The 20,687-nt window shown below is 36.4% G+C and overlaps 1 protein-coding gene across 9 annotated transcripts in view; it reads left to right on the top strand.

The window, feature by feature from the left end:
• The window catches only part of LOC132706261 (potassium voltage-gated channel subfamily H member 6), a 249,497-nt gene extending 233,972 nt beyond the window's left edge, over positions 1-15,525 (top strand). For all 9 annotated transcript variants that reach the window (XM_060677490.1, XM_060677489.1, XM_060677491.1 and 6 more), the window contains 3 exons: positions 11,138-11,750; positions 14,122-14,257; positions 14,312-15,525. In XM_060677490.1, coding sequence (XP_060533473.1) covers positions 11,138-11,750; positions 14,122-14,257; positions 14,312-14,350 — 788 coding nt within the window. In that variant the 3' untranslated portion in view covers positions 14,351-15,525. The remainder of the gene's footprint in view (positions 1-11,137; positions 11,751-14,121; positions 14,258-14,311) is intronic.
• The last annotated feature ends 5,162 nt before the right edge of the window (positions 15,526-20,687 follow it).

Genomic DNA, 20,687 nt, shown 5'->3' with positions numbered 1-20,687 from the left:
ACTTCATATTAACATATGTATCGACGCGGGAAGTAAATCCTACCTTGCTTGTTTAATCGCAGTGCCGTTCTCGTTCCTTTTTGTCGATTGCTTCTTCAAAAAAAGAAACGCGCACAGCGTCGCAAAAAAATAGCCTGGCTGAACCAGGCTAGAGGTTAGGCAAATTTATAATAATAAAAAAAAACTAATTGATACTCACAATTTACCCGAAAAATATTCCTCTACCAAAATAAGATCGAACATACCGCCGACCTTAAAATCACCAAGTGTATTTTAACAAAATAACATTCTAGTGTAATTAATGAAAGAAAAGAAAACAAAACGAAAATGAGAAAAAAAAAAACATTTTCTTCTAAATTTATTCTAAATAAGGTAAACGACATAGTTTGGGGCCTTTGCAAAAAACCATTTCTAGTTATAACTGTCGCTATTCGGCAAATACCGTCAGTTCCAGAATGAACCTGTGTTACTCGGGCAAGTAACCATCGAAGGGGCGTATTTAATTCGTCTTTAATGACTACCATATCTCCTATGTTTAATAAGGGGTGTTTTTTTGTCCATTTCGAACGCTGCTGAAGCGTGTTCAAATAATCGTGATGCCACCCCTTCCAGAATTCGCTATGCAATCGTTGCACCAATTCCCAACGTTGTAAAGTATTAATATTAGCGTTCGTATAATCCTTAGAAGGTAAAGAAGTAAGAGGCTCCAGAGTTAAAAAATGCCCTGGAGTCAAAGCGCTTATGTCATTAGGGTCACTACTCAAAGGGTGTAAAGGTCTTGAGTTTAAAACAGATTCGATGCAACATAGCGTTGTATACATTTCCTCGAAAGTTATTTTGTTTAGCCCTATTGACCGAACCAGGTGATACTTCATGCTACGCACACCAGCTTCCCATAACCCTCCGAAATTAGGTGCTGATGGTGGATTAAAGTACCATTTGATTTTTTCCGTCTCAACGGCGTTTTTCATGATTTCCACCAGTTGTCTATTGGCACCAATAAAATTGGTACCACAATCGGAGCGGATAATATTACAACGTCCTCTACGTGTGATAAAGCGCTTTAAAGCATCAACGAAAGCGTCAGTACACAAACTGGAAACCAGTTCTAAATGTATGGCCTTAACAGCAAAACAAAAAAAAATACAAACATATGCCTTCTGGGCCTTTATCCCTCTGCCCTTTAAAGGCGTTACAGAAAAGGGACCTGCAAAGTCCACCCCTACTTCCTGAAATGGCTTGGCCTGTGATACACGTCCTGCCGGTAAATCGCTCGTGAATGGTACAACAGGCTTTTGATCCACTCGAAAGCATCTTAAACAACGAGACAAACACCTACGAATAGCATTTTTCGCTGACAATATCCAGAACTGTTGTAGAATCAAAAAATGCAATGTTTGCAAACCCGGATGCAAATATTTCTTATGTAAATTAAATATTATCAGTTCAGTAAGACGATGTTTTTGAGGGAGTAACAATGGAAATTTGTTGTCGTGTGGCAAAGATTTAGAATTTATCAAGAAACCTTGATTATCCATAAATGGATTCAATTTTCTTAAAACCTTATCTACGCTTTTGTTTTTTTCTAACTTATATATAGCATCAGAGAAAACCTCACGTTGTACTTGCCAAACAAGACACAAAAGTGCATTGTTTATATCTTCTTCGCAAAGAGCCGCTGAACAAGCGGCAACCGGATTTTGACGTTTTGTACGAATATTATTACAAAATTTTACACAATATGCAATGATCCTTAAAATTTTTTCCAATGAAGAATATCTATTAGACACACCGTACGGGTCCGATATGGAAATTAACATCGTCATAGATTTGCTCTCCTCTTCTAAGCATTCAGAGGGAATTTCGGCCGATAAATCGCGAGGCCAATGATCAGAAGCGTAATGAAGAAACCGAGGCCCATGAAACCAAGTTGGGTGTTCTAAGAATTGTGAAGGAAGTCCTCTACTGGCACAATCTGCGGGATTATCGTTAGTAGGAATATAACGCCAACTATCAGGAGAAATCTTATCTTGGATATGACTTATTCGATTACTAATGAATATTTGCCATCTATGAGCAGAGGATTTAATCCACGCCAGAGTTACTTTTGAATCTGACCACGCGAAATTTTTTTTAATTATAATTTTATTCAGAGCATCACGAAAAAACTCTACTAAATTTGACAACAAAACAGCAGCACATAGTTCCAAACGGGGCAAGGTTATTCTCTTCAGAGGTGCGACTTTCGATTTTCCAGCAACGAAATAAATTTTATGCTCGCCATTTACAAAAACCCGAAGGAAGACCACACACCCATATCCGCTTTGGCTAGCATCGCAAAATCCATGCATTTCACATTCAGCTTGAAACACATGCGTGTGCCTAGGAATTTTTAGAGAGGATAACAGATCCAACTCACACTGAAATTTTCTCCATTTCGCGGTAATTTCGGCTGGAGGTTCCTGGTTCCAGTCAAAGCCCAAGCTCCATAGCTGTTGAATTAAACAATTAGCGTACAACGTTAGGGGGGCAATCATGCCCAAAGGATCAAAAATTCTAGCCAAATTTGACAAAATCCCTCTTTTGGTACACTCGGTACTCGAAATATTACCAATTTTAAAAGTAAAACTATCAAAAGCTGGTTGCCACTGCAACCCAAGAAGTTTGAGGCATAGCGGTTCGACTGTATCAAAGTTAATGGGTTGCTGATGTTCAATAGGGGTGTCCGATAAAACTTCCGCACAATTAGTAGCCCACTTTCGTAACTCAAAACCACCTCTCTTTAGAAGTTCTGAGAGCTCAAATTTTATACGTTTACCAACTTCCAGATCGTGAAAACCTGTCAGAATATCGTCAACGTAAATATCAGACAACAGGATATCCGACGCAAGTGGAAACGATTGCCGTTCATCTATAGCTAATTGCTTAATGGTCCTATTGGCCAAATAGGGTGAACTACTAACTCCCAAAACCAAAGTATCCAATCACTCTTGTACCGGCTTTTCACGGTTAAATCTCCACAAAATATGTTGAAACCTTTTATCCTCATCGCGAACCCGTATTTGCAAAAACATCTTCTTAATATCTGCTATCAAAACGAATTTATGCAAACGAAATTTAAGCAAAACGTTAGAAATATCGGAATGAAGTTTTGGACCAGCATAAAGTGTAGAGTTCAATGAGACCCCATTGGAGGATTTCATTGACGAATCGAATACCACGCGGAGCTTGGTTGGCGGATTCTTCCCGTATGACACAATGATGAGGAATGTAGTACCGACCAGGCTCATCGGTCCGACTACCGATCGACATATAACCCGCCTCGAGATATTCCCTCATAAAATTTCTATACAAGTCGAGCAAAGCTGGGTTATGATATAATCTATTTTCCAAAGAATAAAGTCTGCGTAGAGCTAAATTTTTCGATTCACCAAAAATTGGGTTCTTTAATCGAAAAGGCAAAGCGACAACGTATCGACTAGAAGAATCTTTAAAATGGGTTTTCTTGTATAGGTTTTCACAAAATTCAGTTTCTGGCGATGCCGTTTTGATATTAGGTACGCTTTCGACCTCCCATAGCCGCTTAATATTATTATTTAGCGACTCCGAAATTTTTGTACAATACGTCGGTAAAGAAGTGACATTAGTTCGAGTGTTCGAGATCTTAGATTTTCCTAGAGCAACCTAACCAAAAATTGTTTCAATAAACGTGGGCCCCTCCGCGTCCGGGAAATTAATCCTATTATTTTTTATAATAGATGTAAACTCCGCTACACCAATCAGCAAATCGATGTCGCCACGTTTCCAAAATTTCCTATCGGCCAGTTCAAAAGTATCAAAGTATGGCATATGCGGAATATTCGCTGAAAGACTTGGCAATTTACAACAAATTGTTGGAAGGACCAAAGCCCTTAAAGGCAACTGTGGTTCTGGTGAGAAGTGAGGTCTGACAATACAATTAACAACCCCCTTCGTTACGAATTCTTGGTTGCCAATGCCCGCTATTTGAGTTTTACACTGTTCCCGAGGCAGCCCAAGACGCATCAGACAATCTTCCGAAATAAAATTGGCCGCTGAAGCGGAGTCAAGCAAAACACGAATTGACACAAATTCCCCTCTAAAATTCTTAATGTGAACAACAGCCGTAGGAAAAATTGACACTGCATCGGAAGAGGAAACTAACGATGCTGCGACAGGAATAATACTATCACAATTATTCAACGTATCTTGATCTTCGTTTTGTCTGCCCGTCGGCGATGCAAGTTGTGTACCCGAAGTACTGGTACTACTATTACCTTTTGAAAAGTGTAGCAAAGCACTGTGGCGACAGCCACACAACAAATCTGTGACACAGTACAATCTTTAACAACATGTCCTCCAAGACAAATCAGACATAAATGTTTGCCTTTTATAAAATTAAATCTGGCATAAGGAGTTTTCACCAAAAATTTACTGCAAGACGCTAAAGAATGTTCCGCCCTACATAACGAACAAACAAATCCACCGGCTACGAAAAGACCAGGCGTTAATTGTGGTTTCTTAAACGAGGCGCGTGCATTATTTGGATATGAAGTTTTGAAATTATTTTTAACCGCCACCTGTATTGCAATTGAAGCCTGCATAGCCCGAAGTTGCGCAACCAAAAATGAATACAGGTCTTTATATGACGGTTGTCCCTTCGAAGTGCCACTACTACCATCGTTTGTTTTATTAGCAAATTCATGTTCGAATCTATTACGCGTGTTGCTTGGAATATTATACAAAAGCAAATGAAAGTTTACGAAATCCCATTGATCAACTGGGTATTGCAAGTTTCTGAGTGCCTCCAAATTTTCGGAAAATGTATTCAAGAGTTTGCTCAACTTTTCAATGGAGGAAAAAAGTAAATTTCATTCCAAAAATTTGTAGCAATCAGTCTATGATTTTCATATTTTTTAAGCAGTACATTATATGCAATAGAATAGTTATCGTCCGTAAGAGGCATAGAGCGAACCAGAGCTAAAGGCTCGCCCTCCAAATACTTAAGCAAATACCTAAATTTATCGATATCGGCTATCTCGGTATCGCGGTGAATACAACTATTGAACATGTCAAGAAAGGTTCTCCACTCTTTATAGTTACCCGAAAAAACTTTTACGCCTAAAGGCTCCAGTTTGATATATTTTTTTGTACATTGCGAACTGGGTGCGGACGAAGAACCAGTACCAACAAGCTCGAAATAAATCGCTTTGAACCCATAAAATATCTTTGAAGTAGTGGACCTAACTTCATCCTGTTGTAAAAATTCTTGTTCCCCAAAACAGAAGTTAAAATTAAGATATTGTTATGAAGTTCTTGAAATTTTGTATATTCTTTCAATGTATCTTCATATCTACCCTTGAGTTCATAAATTTGCGAGTCATCAACCTTGGCTTTTACAGCTAAGGAGTATGCCTCTTTAATACTATTTAAACAAGTAGTTCTTTGAACGATATATCTATTTAATTTTTCAGTATTAGAAGCCATTGGGTGCCATTTTCCAATAACAAAATGGACAAAAAAGACCCGAAATTTTCTAAATTGCCTCCGCTAATTACAGGTAAAGTCGATAAAAAAAAAGAAAACGAATTTTTTTCGGTCGCGGAGCAAGGTAAATTGTAAAATCGGTAAAATTAAATTTATTTGCCCAACCTTTTACCTGGATCTTTTCTCGGCTTTTGTCGATCCAAATACGACAATACGAAAGGCACTTGCTCGAGAACAACGAAAAATCCGGGGAAAGTCTTGCAATCACCGGTTACAAAATTATTTTCCGAAAACTAATATCCGACTCGTATGGACCAAATTTTGTATCGACGCGGAAAGTAAATCCTAGGATGTTTAATCGCAACTGACTAGGTGCCGTTCTCGTTCCTTTTTGTCGATTGTCTCTTCAAAAAAAGAAACGCGCACAGCGTCGCAAAAAAATAGCCTGGCTGAACCAGGCTAGAGGTTAGGCAAATTTATAATAATAAAAAAAAACTAATTGATACTCACAATTTACCCGAAAAATATTCCTAAACGTCTTATTTTTGAGATACAGAGTGACACAGTTTTCAAAAATAAAATATATTCATTTAATATACTATGTATCAAAACGCATTATTTAGTGTACCACTTTTTTTTTCCATCTGTCTGTTAGTAAGCCACTGACTTCTCGTATTCTTACAATCTCCGATCATTTCTAAAGAAATTAAATTTCTTGATTCTTTTCTCTGCCCTATTATTATTTATTTATATTTTATTAATTCAAAAAATCGAAGTACGAATGCGAAGTACATAAACCCTGAGTTGTATTTTTAAAATCTTTGTAATTATTTCTTATCATTGTTCTGGATGTAAGAATTATTAATTCTATTGTCAAGGTGGTTGTTTAAGAGTTGTTTGGCATCAATTTTTCAGTTCAGTTCTTCGGGTCTTACTAATTTGGTGTTTAAAATATCCGAGCATTGTTAGTTTAAAAAGGAATGGTCGAGTTTACTAATAAGGAGTTGACAGATATGCATTTTATGTGTGGTTTGGCTAATAACAGTGCGCTGGAAGCTACACGATTATATCAGTAGAACATTTCCAGATGTACGTAGAAGGTTGACTAAAACAGGAATTTTGAGAACTTGAGAAATTTAAAAATCAGTTTTAAATTCTATTGATGAATATCCTGAACTTATTCTTAGAAAAATTGGAAATAATCTGAATATCTCGCACGTTTTAGAAAATTTCTATTGTACCCATATCATATTAAGCCCAAGCGTTATTTGCCAAAATTTTCCCTTGCTTGTTTATTTTTGTCAATGGTTTTTGGACAAAATTACGCATGATTCCTTGTTTGACCAAGAAATACTATTTACTAACTCTTCTAGAAATGCAATCGAAAATTTCCACAGTAACCATGAAAATCCCCATGCAGTTGTATTGGGTTGTTCGGAAAGTCATTTCGTTTTTTTTTTGGGGAACATGAAAGACAGTTTTCGTTTAATGAATAAATATTTTATTAAATTATATATTGGCCATTCTGGTCCAACACCTTTTGCCATCTTTCTGGCAGTAACATAATTCCCCTCTCATAAAAGTTTTGGTCCTTGCTAGCAAAAAACTGGTTCAGGTGGTTTTTGACATCTTCATTTGAGGTAAAGGTTTTGCCATCCAAAAAATTTTGCAGGGACCGGAACAAATAGTAGTCGGAAGGCGCCAGATCTGGAGAATATGGTGGATGTTGCAGTACGTCCCATTCAAGCTGTAAAAGTTTTTGGCGAGTGACCAAACTTGTGTGAGGTCTCGCATTATCCTGGTGGAACACTACACCCTTCCTGTTGATTAATTCGGGCCTCTTCTCTTTAAGTGAATCATTCAATTTGTCCAGTTGATGACAATAGACTTCTGAATTAATCGTTGTATTGTCCGGCAAAAGGTCAAAAAAAACGATTCCTTTGACATCCCACCAAACGGAGAGCGTCACCTTTTTTTGGTGAATGTTGGCTTTTGACACGCTTTGAGCCGGTTTATCTTTTCTGCTCCATGACCTCTTGCGTTTAACATTGTTGTATACAACCCATTTTTCGTCCCCAGTAATAATCCGCTTCAAAAATGGATCATTTTCTTGACGTTTGAGGAGCGAATCATACACGTCAACGCGACGACACAAATTTCGCTCCGTAAGGACATGGGGCACCCACACATTGAGCTTCGAGGTTAAGCCCATGCCTTTCAAATGGCCATAAACAGTCGAATTCGACAAATTTAATCTCTCACGGATCTCTCGTGTGGTTATTCGCCGATTTGCATCAACTAATGCCTTTATCGCATCTTTGTCAGCTTCGACCGTGGTGCATCTTCGACATCAAAATTACCGGATCGAAATTTTGCAAACCAGTTCTGGCACTGGCGTACTGTTAACACGCCTTCTCTATACACATCCGTCAATTTTTTTCTCGCTTGGACAGCATTTTTACCTTTTCTGAAGTAAAAAAGTAAAATATGACGAAAATGCTGCTTATTGCTCTCCATATTTAAAAGGGCACCAACCAAAAACTACTGCGTAGAATTAATAGAACTTTTTCACAAACAAGCCTTGCAATATCAGCTCTCAAGAAATATAGTGGTTATGCGGCTTAAGTGTAAAGTTGGTTTCGAAAAAACGTAATTAAGTCCTCTGACGGGAAAAAACGAAATGACTTTCCGAACAACCTTATAGAATTTAAACATCAAGAGCAGTTTTCGGTAAATATTTGGGCTGGAATTGTTGGAAATTACTCAATTGGAGCCTTTTTCCTACCAGAAAGCCTAAACAATAAGTCAACAACTTATTTGTTCTACTTTTTTTCAAGAAGGTTATTTATTTATTACCGGAAAATTTTGTCAAAAGTTAAGAATCCTTAATTATTTCTTTCGTTATTAGGATATCATGTTATTTCATTAAAACTGTAAAAATAGAAAAGAACAGTCTTCTAAGTTCTCGATTTAACCAGTGCAGTTTCGACCCAATTAACCACAATATTATTTATTTTCTATTTCTATTCATTTATGAGCAGATTTCATATCCTAATTTTTTTAGTCTGTCGCACGGTTTTCATTTACAAATTAAAAACTAATTTCTCCACATGCTGTCATATTAACGATATTGTTATCACCTTGCAGAGAAGAGGTTTTTATTTTTTCAAGCGAAAATGCTACATCGGCTTTAAAAAAGTCCAGAAATTAAATTTATTTAAAAATGATTAGAGATTGTTAGAATAATTTGTTATTTAAAAAAAAATTAGTAGCTTACCATCAATGTCTGCGAAAATAGACAGGTGAAATTCCGTTGGGACGCCGTTGGGTGTGTTTCAAAAAAAACTGTGAAACCCTAAATCATATTTTATTTTTGAAAACTTTACCACCCTGTATCTCAAAAGCTTAACACGTTTAGGACATATGTTCGTATAAAGTCTTCTTTTTAAAATGGACCCAAAAACCCCCTTCATTGTTAGTATTCATTTAGAAAATACCCTGTACATACAAACACACTTTCAACTAAATCTTCAATGTAACTGTATGTATGCTTTTTTATGGTTCGAACCCAAGGATGATAAAAGGAAAAGTTTCAGAACCAAATGATCGTCCTCAGAAACATACAACATGGTAATTAATCATTCAACCACTCTTAAAACATTTCAGTAAGCAACAATATGAATAGCTGCATCACATTTACATACAAAAAAGTATCGAGTATACATTTGATTTCAACCTCAGAATTACGCTACATATTTTATTAACACCCTGTATAACTAACTCGTACATTCACATCTTCTCGAGGATCTTTCTGTCTCTCCCTCTTTCTTTTCTCTCCCTCTTCCTCTCGTCCTCAAGATTTGTAATATTTAGTTGTACCAGCAAAACAGAACTAGATTTTGATACTTACCGTTGATAACACGGGAAAAGCAGAGATCATATCGACAAATAAAATCTGAGATGGGATCACCACGGCAGTAATATTGTAAGAAAATTTAAATAGCATAATTTAACTATTTAGTTAACTTCTTAAGCGAAAAACTGTTGTATGATCTAGGCTCCAGTATGGCAAATAATTTTTGAGACGAATAAATAAAATGTAACCGAGTCGTTTGTTGCATAGCGAGGCAAATATTTTCTATGGCACCTGTAAAAACAAATATAGTTCAAAATTTACGTCACAGTTACGGAATACGGTGGCAATAACATTTAAACATTGCTTAAAAACTAACAAACGTAAAACACAAAAAAAAACTTTATTTTTCTATCGCAAAAATTAATCAACTCTTTGCCGGCAGTCCAAAAGCAGCTTTAAAAAAAAATGCATTGCACAAGTGAACAGAGACGAAATACGAGGATTGATTTCACTCTTCTATTATGTCATTTAAAGACTTTATGTGTATATTTGTGTTTTATATTTTAGCTGGGTATAAGATAATAATTATGTTACCTAGTTTTAGAGTGGATAATATTTACCAATATTGAGGATTATTTTCTGTTTATTGATGTTTCTTGTAGTTTACAGATGCAAATTTATGTGCAGTATTAAAAGTGTTGTTTTGATATCTACTTTTGCAAATAAATGTTAATAAATTTTTGCAGTAGATACTGCATTAATCTTATTTTAAAAGTTGTTAAAAAATTACATTTTATTTCATCAGGGAGGCGATTAAAGACTTGCAGCCCCAGTATACAGGGTTATTTAGATAAAATTTTATATTTGGCAAAAGGTATATGAATTTTGTTTTGCTGTCAGGTGTCTGGTGTTTGTTTTAAGTAAAATTGTTTTTATTTTTGAATACATATATAACGAACTCAAATATAAACGTACTTGGTAAGGTCAAGATATTAAATAAATTTCTACCACAGAACCGAATCGCTGTTCTTTGTCTCCCTCTCGCATTCTTTCCCTATCTCCGATATCTTCAAAGCGCTGAATGCAACTAAAAGACGAATCTTCTGTCTCTCGCTTTAAATAGTAGAAGAGGGTGGCGCCTAACAGAGGTTGCAGGTAGTTTATTCTGCTGATGCCATTATATATTTTAACTAATCCGTAACATTTTTCGGCATGTTTCTCTAATTTATTCTATATCCCAGTTGTTTCGATATTAAAGATAGTCTTTGATTGATAGAATGTCCCAAAAATTTAGAATAGATGCATCGTTATTATTTAGTTCACTAGCAAATGATTGCGCATTTAGTCCAAATTGCTTATTAATAGATTGGCGAAAGCTTTGGATGTTACTTTAGGCTTTAGATAATCGAGGTTTTCTCTATAGTCCATCTCGTTTAAAATATTTTCTAATATAGTTTGAATTTACGAAGCTCCCTGGTGATGCATTCACGTCAACATTTATTGATGGAAAATCCTTAACGTATGCACACAATTCTCTCTGTTATCACGTTAGACCACTGTGTCGAACGATCCTTTTGACTTCTAATCGCCTTTTACTATTCTTGGTATGAACCATATAAGATTGTTTCCATGCTCGACGGTGTAGCTCTAAGAAGAGTAGCGTATTTTCCGGCATGACCACAAACTCGTTAGTAGTTAACGGATACGTCTTGGTGCACCCCTCGCCTTAACCACGCCCTAACGCTCAAGGCCACGCCCTCTCGTCCTGTGTTACAGCTCAGTCTACGCCTCCATCCGGCCATAGGATACGCACGATCAGGCGCCAGTCGTCGATAGACGCTCAGGCGGCGGCTACGTCCACTTCCTCTCACCAACAAGCCGCCGTCCTGCCGCCCGTGTCCGGTCACGTCCACTCGTCGGCGCCGCTATCTAGCAGCACCAGCTATTATACCAACAGTCCCAGTCCGCCGGTACCTCAGACCGAGCAACCCCACGGGGATGAGGTTCTGGTTCCGGTGGACGCAGGCGGAGGAAGTCGACCTCAGCCATCGACTAGCCAAATATTTCAACATTCCGACGATGTCCTGGTGATAAGCAGGAACCACATGGACGCTTTGCACACGAAGTTGGAGCAGCTGAACCGACGTGTCCAAGTGCTCGAGACGACGCTGGCGACGGACGTGAAGACGATCCTCGCGCTGCTGCAAGGTCAAGGTGTTCAGCAGCAACCTCCGCAATCGTCCTGCAGCGAGGCGTCCACCCTCAAACCGGAACTGCCCGAGTACGAGAATTTTGCGGGAGAGCCGAGTCGCAGTAGGTGCACTTTTCAGAGGTCTGTGAGCGAGCCCAAACCGATCTCGCGCAGCCAACAATCGCAGGTGCTGCATAGGTAAGCGACTGGCGCTGCTTTCTTGCATTTATATACCGTTCTCCAACATTACTCGCTTTTTCTTTAAATTCAAATTTGTAGATACATTTCTTGTAAATTTCGGATATGTTGGACATTGACTGTCACGCTAAGGTTTTTATAAGTAGACTAGTGCGACCTGACGCGACTCCTAGTGCCTCATTCACACTCTCTTGAGTGCTTCTACATTCTAAAAGCCCCGGCTACGGCTCTTTGCTCAGTGACACCAGCTTCTGGCATTATTTCACTGTCTCTGTCAGTCGTTTTTTTAATATCTATCCCTATTTTCTTTGGTTAGTTTCTTGGGTTTCCATTATCTTCGGAGACCCAAGGAAAACGGCATTTCATTATGTTAGCAGGGTTAAAATTGAGTTCAGTTTTTATTTCTAATGTTCTTCGCAACTCGTACTCTTCCGAGTTATATGGGAATCTATCTCACCGTTGTACCGGGTAGACTGTTTCTCTTCGTCTGGTATAACGCTATGGGTCCATCTTCCGTATATACCACCGTGCCACTTTGCCTGTCATCTGTAGATCAGTCTCTAGCTATGGTTTTTATCTGTGGCTATGTAGTTCTCTCGCTTTTGAAACATGATACAACAAAGCATGTAGATGGAGCCCACGGGTCACGTCACTGGCGGGGTTCTTAACCAAGTCTCATTGTTTGTGTTGTGTTGTTTGTCTTTCTCCGTAGAATTTCAGTGCTTTTTTTGTAGTTTGAATTAATTATGTTTTATCAAAATGCTGTGTTCTATGGCAGGCTGCAATACAGATAACATTAAAACATTTTTCGAGTGATTCGATTTCCTAAACATTCAGAAGAGATAGGTAACTAGTTTTTTTTGTCGATAGATCAAATTTGCAAAATATGCCAAAGCTTTACTCGATAGATGCTACTAAGTTTACTCATCAATTTACTGTTATTGATGAGTAAACTAAGTGTTTTTTTCTTGGTTTCTTGGATGTTGTTGTTTTATCTATGACTCCAACAAAGTTCTTTCACCTGTTCATTTTTTAATATTAGCGGAGCCCTGATGGTTAATGGTTTTGTTATGGCCAATTAATGTTATAGTAATAGACTTTAGACTGAAAGAAGGGTCATCAAATAAACATAATAAAAGTTATAAATGTTTGTAAGATCATTCCGAAAAAATAATAATATTTATGGTGCCATTTAATAAAATTAAAATATTTCAATTTAAAATTATCCAAATGTATTCGTTTATTTTGAACACTCTGTACGTCGGTAATATAAAATACGAGTGATCTACATTTAAAAACAAAAAAGGGCTCTATCATGATTTTTTTGCAATTGTGAAACCTAGTATTTTTTATAAAAAGGGAAATATTGCAAAAACTATTAGGTTTAGGTGTGTATTACTTTGAATAAAAAAGTTGAAGAATTTTAAGAAGAATTCAAAACAAAATTTAAAAATAGGGTGTCACGTTTTTTTAGCCACTCTGTATACTTTAAACTAATCAATGAGACAATGTACTTTACTCTATCATTGACTCAGCCTGTATTTCTGTCTTCTTTGCTACTCTAAACAGCTGCTGCTCAAGAGGAATTTTATATTTTACCTATTGTAGATGTTGGGAGATTTTAGGACAAGTACAGAATCTAGTTTTAATACGACTACCAAGACAAAATTCCTCTTCCTCTTAGATAAGTCTTACCGCCTAAAGATTCACTCTCACTCTCACTCTCCTCAAGACTCTAAAATTCCACGACGATTACGGTCCTCCCAAAATTCACAAAACAACTACACAAACCTATCGTAAGCACCATTGGCGCTTCCACATATTCTTCAGCAAGTTATTTAGCCTCAAATTTGAAAATTTTCCCGGGAAAAACTTCCGGTTTTACGCTAAATCCTTTGCAGCTACCCAAGAACTAAAAAGAAGAAAACCTACAAGTTACTTACAAGTTGACATTTTCTCTTGCCTTCCTGCAGTTGGCAACAGTGGAAACCTGAAACGGTTCTCTTTAAAACTGCACAACATGGTTCTCCTTAACTCTACATCACAACCGAATATTTTCACTCTTCTAAGATTCGATATCAAATTAGAAATAAATACAGGAAATTGAAAACGCTGGAGGAATCAGCAAAGTGCAAATTTACAATACTTAAAACACTTACAATTTACAAGATTTAGTTTCAAGGGTCTGCTCACTGCTCACCGACCTGGTGTATCCGACTTCCTTAAATTAGGACCATCTCTTGTGTGGTGTGGTGTACTTGAACCTAATCGAAAGCTCATTCTTCTTCTCATTTCTATGGGGTCGTTTCTCATGAAAGAACGCCACCCAAAAGTTAGGTTAAAGGTTTAATATTACTTCTCGCATCTACAGGTTCGCTTCCTTCAACAAGGCGTTCGACTTCCAGGACCAATCCTGGGCCGAGTGCCTCGCGGCCAAGGACAACGAGCAAAAAGGAGAGAAGATCGCGCCGATAGCGAAGCTCGAATCGCTGGACGAACTGGATTTGGTTGGTTCTGGTCGAGGTGGGTTAATTTTCGCGGTTAACGTGTGACGTTTGCAGGAGTCGCCGCTGGGAAGCCCGAAGAAGCCGAAGAAGTAGGTCAGGGTTAATCGCGACGCCGTTTTTAACGTTATAGAAGCAGCGAGATTAATTTTTAACCCTCACCGGTCGGGGCCGGGTACGATTACGGGCGACGGGGCGAGGGGGCGGTTCCGCCGCCATTTGTAAATTTCGCGCGACGCGGTCTTCATTGACGTTAGGTTGCGGCTTTCGTTTCGGGTATATTTTTTTTGTATTTTTATACGAGATCGCGGCCGTTTAGGGCGGGGAATCGTCCCCCGGATGTTTAAGGGTAAATTCCGTCTATACAGCTGACATATAACCGTTAAAAAAAACGAGTTAACATATGGACAATGCGAGGTGTCAAAAATCGGACCGCGTTTGTCTTAAAATGCTCCTTTCCGTTATAGTTGCGTTTTTTCTTTTCTATTTACGTCAGGCGTTCGCGAGATTATTGGCCTATTTAGACCGCCACTTTTGCGAAAAACAAACATTGGTCTTGATATATACTGATTTATTAAAAAATTGTCAGAAGCGCTGCCATTTTAAGCACAAACGTAAAAAAAACGCGAAAAATATCGAATTAGTCTGGAATTTTGTCAATGTGCATGCGGATTTTTTGTATTCCGACAAAACGCAATTTTTGTTCTGTGGTAATTGATTTGTTTGCAGTGTTGCCAGAAGGTACTTTTTATATCTAAATCATACCATTTTAAACGTACTAACAAATACATTTTTATGCTGTTTTAACAGTAGGTAGGTAACAGTAGGTCAGGAGGACATTGCGCTTTGACTTTGATTGTCGATTATTAAGTTACATCGACCGTGCATCGTGATTCATGATGAGTCGATGAGTATATTAAAACCAAACAGGTTGCAATGGTGCAATGTATAATTAATTTTAATTCTTACATTTATGGTAAAGCAACTAAGTAAATTTATTTTTTGAAAAGCGTACTTTTTTGTTCCGAGTTTGGCTATCGTGGACAGATCCCGGATATCTGACAAAAATATCCAGTATTTTTTTTCTATGGTCACAAACAACTTGGGCTTGAAAAGATAACAAAATTGTTTTTTAAATGAAAATGTCTGTAAAACGCCAACAACAACCTTAAAAAATAAAAAACGACTTATACTAACAATAGGGTCTAAGAAAAACCAGTGCATATACTAAAAGTTGTATAATTTTCCCAGGTATTTAACTGGATACAATAGAAGTATTTCCTGTTTAGGTATGAATCATCAATGGCTTTTCAATTGTAATGTGTGTCTCAACAATAATCCCAACAATGCCCTTAAAATCATTTTGCCTAACATGACTCTCAATTACATGCTTCCCTTCATCGATTGGCCATTTTGTAACTTCCACAGATAAATTGGATAGAAAATATGTAACTCTCTTTACAATTTTGCGTAAGGAACTGATTGTAATGCCAAATCGGTCAGACACATCTCGAAATATGGCAGCTTCGTTGCATAAAAACCATAAAAATGCGAGTAGGCTGTTAGTGGTAGTACTGGGGTGCTAAATATCTACTGTATAACTGTGTTGTTTGTACAGTTTCTTCACTAAAGTTTTCGTTTTTAGAACCTTATAATTTTATTCTACTCTTTCAAATCTTCGTCACTTGCATCATAGTGCATCATATAACAAGAAAAGTGCTTATTTAAAATTGGTATATTTTTCTTGCTAAACCACAAAAATTTTAATTTTTAAACCTTATTCGATTCTAACCTGTAAATTTTCAAGTTGTACTTGTAAGTTAGAATTCGTCCTCAACTAAATATCCCCGGTCGAACGCGTTACGAACAAGTAAAAAATTAAGAAACCAGTTCCGCGAACGCAAAATTTCTAATCAGGGATGAACTTTTTTTTTTCAACGCGAATTATTCGAATAATATTCTGCGTTAATTGTAGTACCTTTCGCCAGGTGATGCATAAAAATAATACCATCGAAATTCCACAATTCAGTAAGTACCTTTACGGGTGGCATATTTACAGATGCTAGCGTGTGTAAGGTTTTGGAAAAAAAAGTGCATTTGCAAATACCAGCACACTTGAATGTTTACAGGTGCTATCGGTTGTTGACACTATTCGAAAAATTATTTAAGCGACGCAGATATTAATAAAGAATAAAACGTTGTTGGGATGTTAACAAAATAATTTGTGTCAGGAAATTTTTGCTAAGAAAGGCAAATTAACCAAATAAAAACAAGCTTTAGCTTTGTACTACGTGGGGTTTCTTTTATGTTGCTATCTCTGTTTTGGACGGCGGTCCAGATTGAACCTTACGAGATCCGATAAATCGGACTCGCAACTGGAATCAGCAATATTAGTTTTTAGGGCATAAGGATAAACTGTTAAATATCTTAAATATATTTTGTTTATTAGCAATTAACAATAATATTAATATTAATAACCTCTTCATTTCAAATCGGTATCAACAATCGTTAGCATCTGTAAATCTATATTCACTATGAAAACTCACTAATTTTAAAACTCTAGTATCTAAATCTGCAAGTATTCGTAAACTTACTGTCTTCCCAGAATCTCACCATGGTGTCAACGCACCCTTCTTGAGGTTTGAGCCATGCTTTGGGTTTTGTCAGTAGTTATTTAATATTCGACGCCAATGTTTACCGCGATAATGGGCTGACGGTTCTTGAAATTGACGACTATTGAGTTTAAACTCGGCCATTAATCTCGTCGTTGACGCCCAGTATAGGACGTTAAGGCGTGTGTAATTGTACAAACAAAAACAAATTGTTAACGTATTAAATAAGGGACTCTCTCACTTTCTCTCTCTTTGTACAGCGTTGCCGTAATGTCGAAGCGTGTTAATCCTGTAAAAATGTTTAAACAAAAGTATATATATGTATATGTGATATTTTTTAAGTGCGCGTGCGACGCGCGGTTTTTTGTGATATTTTTTCTTCGGTTGGCTAAGGGTTTCCGTTCCGGACAATATTTTAGCTGGGCGATTTTTTCGTTTCTCGTTGAAGCTTCAGTTTTGCGGCACGTCGAGATCAGTTTCCCACCACTGTCGACATTTTTTCGTAAAACTCTGGGAAATACTTCGGCCAGTAAGGAATCTGTAATTTTGATTTGTCACGGTGTCCTCCGGAGGACGGTGGATGCAGAAGTAACTATTAAACACTACTAAACTCCTGTTCCAAATTAAAGCACCTCTCTAATTTTTGTAATTATGTCCTTGTTATTGCTCGCTTTATTTAATTTAGAGTTAATATAATATAAATAAAGATAATTAAACAACATTAAACCAGATAAAATTTAATTTTTGGTGGTCAAGTTCAAAAACTTTCTAATTTCTAATGTACAATGTATGGACTTTTGGGTGGTTTCTTAATGAATATTTTTCCATTTGAAGATAAAATACTGCTCTAACTCTTAATCATAGTGCATAGAAATATGAAAACAACAATATGCAGTAACCAAATTAATTAAATTTTCCACAGCTAACGTCGACTAGGCCTTGAATTTATGTTGTGTTTATGTCCATTCAGTGTGCAGTTAAATATTTCACATACATTTGACAAATTATTACAATTAGAACTTTTTAACAGGTTTTTTCTGGCTCCAACACAGTTAAAAGTGTCTTTAGTGCTAGAAATTGACCGTTTTATACGAATATTTCAGTACGCTAACAAAGTGGGACAGTTGGTAACGTTATATAACAATTTATAAAGGAGGATAACAGACACGCACCGTCTCCGTTCAATAATAATTAAATTAGATCTATTTAAATCTAAACTAATGTAAACCGGTGGATATGAACCATCAGCTTTAAACGCTAGGTTTTTCCAAAAATTCTTCTGTACATCATCAACTGCATAGCTGTGACAAGAATAGATCGGACTCCACATTAGCGGTGAGTACTCAAGTTTGGATGGAACAAAACTAAAGTAAAGAATTTTCAATGATTTACAGTTACGCACCATTAAACCATAATTACGATTAGCTCCAGATACAATTCTCGATATGTGATTCACGAACGTAAATTTTTGATCGAAATGCACGCTCAGATCTTTTAGTCTCTGAAAATCAGTAATTTCATCTTTTAGACTGAATCTCAGAACCTTGCACAAACAGAAGGGGTCCTAAATTAGAGCCCTGTGGCATCCCCAATCTTTTTAGACCATAATGTTTTTGAACTACAATTCGATCTTCATAGAACGCCAAACGCCAAATATATCATGCGAGACCTATAAATGGTTGAAGGGGATTTTCATTAATGTTTTCGAGATAGAATTCTGCATTCATCGACCTCTAACCACCGAATGGCCCTTTTCGAGAGATACTACAAGTCAGAAAATGTAAATAGTGCGTTAATTTTGAACAGGAGTTCGTTGCAGACATTGTAAAACTTAGTTATAAACAAACAATTTAATAAATAGACCACAATGAAAAATGAAAGATCCCAGATAGGCCAAAATGGATGTCCTACATTAAAGGAACATAAAAAGTAAATAAAAAAATATTCTAGTAAATGAAAATAAAAAATAAAAGCACCACCAGATTTCCTAAAACACGCGAGAGGGCCCCAACTTTGATTATAACCCATACCTAAGAAGGAAATCATTACTTGCAACATTTTTAAATTTTACTTAGCTACTGCTCAAGAGGGCCAAGTTCTACTTGCGACTCCATTGAAAGCATTAATACTACTATTTTCAAGATATTGAAGTACCTTGTGTTTAATTTTATTTTCTAACTGGTAGTTATTTTTTGTTGTCTCTGTAAGTGTACTGTGACTTATGTGCTATTTTTTTCGTAGATAATGTGCAGCATAAGTATGTTAAAAATTTTCTCCCTAGTGCATTTAATATTATAGTGCTAATACAATAATATTTTTGTTAGTTATTTAAATAAGAACAAACGTTGTTCAGATTTTCACATAAATATATTTAAATGACAGCTGTTTCGGCAACACCGTGCCTTTAGCAAATGCGAATATCAAACGGTACCGATGTTTATAAATACAAAACAGGTAGTAATTACTTAATGTGAGATTTAACAAGGGGGATCCATTCAAATCCAGTTGGTCATTAAGTAATACATTCAAACCTCTCATTTTATTAATCTCCATAGCTTCTAGTAAATTTAATTTTCTACTTTTTGAAACAGTGTGTAAAATATCGAAATTGTCGTCAAAATTGTTTTTTTCTATAGCGTAATTAGAATCTGAGCTATTGTTTTTAAATGATGATCTAGAAGCTATGGGGATTAATAAAATGAGAGGTTCGAATGTATTACTTAATGAATTGGATTTGAATGGATCCCCCTTGTTAAATTTCAATTGAATAACTCACATTAAGTAATTACTACCTGTTTTGTATTTATAAACATCGATACGTTTGATATTCGCATTTGATAAAGGTACGGTGTTGCCGAAATAGCTGTCATTTAAATATATCTATGTGAAAATCTGAACAACGTTTGTTCTTATTTAACTATTTTAAATGGATTTTCATCAAGTAAAAGCCACTTCAGTACAATCATTAATATTTTCATCATTTGTTTGGAAACTAGAAATGAGAATTGACGATTCTTAATTTTTTACCTTTCTCAATTACTGGTTCAGTACTCTTGTAATAACCAAAACTGAAAGTACAAAACATTTTTATCTTCTTCCAAAAATAAACTGCGAAACACATTAATTCAAAATAATTGAACATTGTTTACATCAGTTAACTTAAGTGGTTTTGGACTTCCATAAGTTAATAGAGTTGTGTTCACAGAGTATGTTTGTCTATTCTGTGTCTTGACGTTGTGTTGTATCCTTTGGTTAATGTTAGCGTTTCCTCTATGACTGATGAATTTAAGTTTTGGTTATGCTACGCGTTATTATTTGCGCTAAAATCAAGACTTTAGTTAGTTAAATAAGCAAAGGTGCATGATACCTCTACCGTCGATTTTATATATATAGAGAATAGATATATATAGAACATTAACGGGACATCCATATGACAAATGCCTTAAAAACAGATTTACTTCAAATGGACAATGTATTAACTGTATTAACAGTCGTACAAAGGATTCAAATACAGGAACGTCTATAGTACATCTATTATTGATACACGGACCAATGTACTCCAAATGGATTTAAAATCCATGGGACGACTGATCTGGCTTTTCTTGTTTGTCAATTTTTTGCAGAATTTTCACGATTTGGTCTCGACGTATCGCCCGTAGCCTTTCGCGAGAGGTTCTGATCGTTCGCACATATCAATTTATCGATTTAATTGAGCAATATCGGTACATATTTCATTATTACATATAACATACGTTTAGCGTGTATAAACTTGATTTAATCGAGCACTGTGATACGAAAACGGTAAGTTTTATTTCGTCGAT

Source organism: Cylas formicarius, unplaced genomic scaffold, assembly GCF_029955315.1.
Source record: "Cylas formicarius isolate icCylForm1 unplaced genomic scaffold, icCylForm1.1 PGA_scaffold_8__14_contigs__length_24414737, whole genome shotgun sequence".
In the NCBI taxonomy this organism is placed as follows: domain Eukaryota; kingdom Metazoa; phylum Arthropoda; class Insecta; order Coleoptera; family Brentidae; genus Cylas; species Cylas formicarius.
Note: the sequence above shows the minus strand (reverse complement) of the source record. Positions and strands in the feature narration are given on the sequence as shown.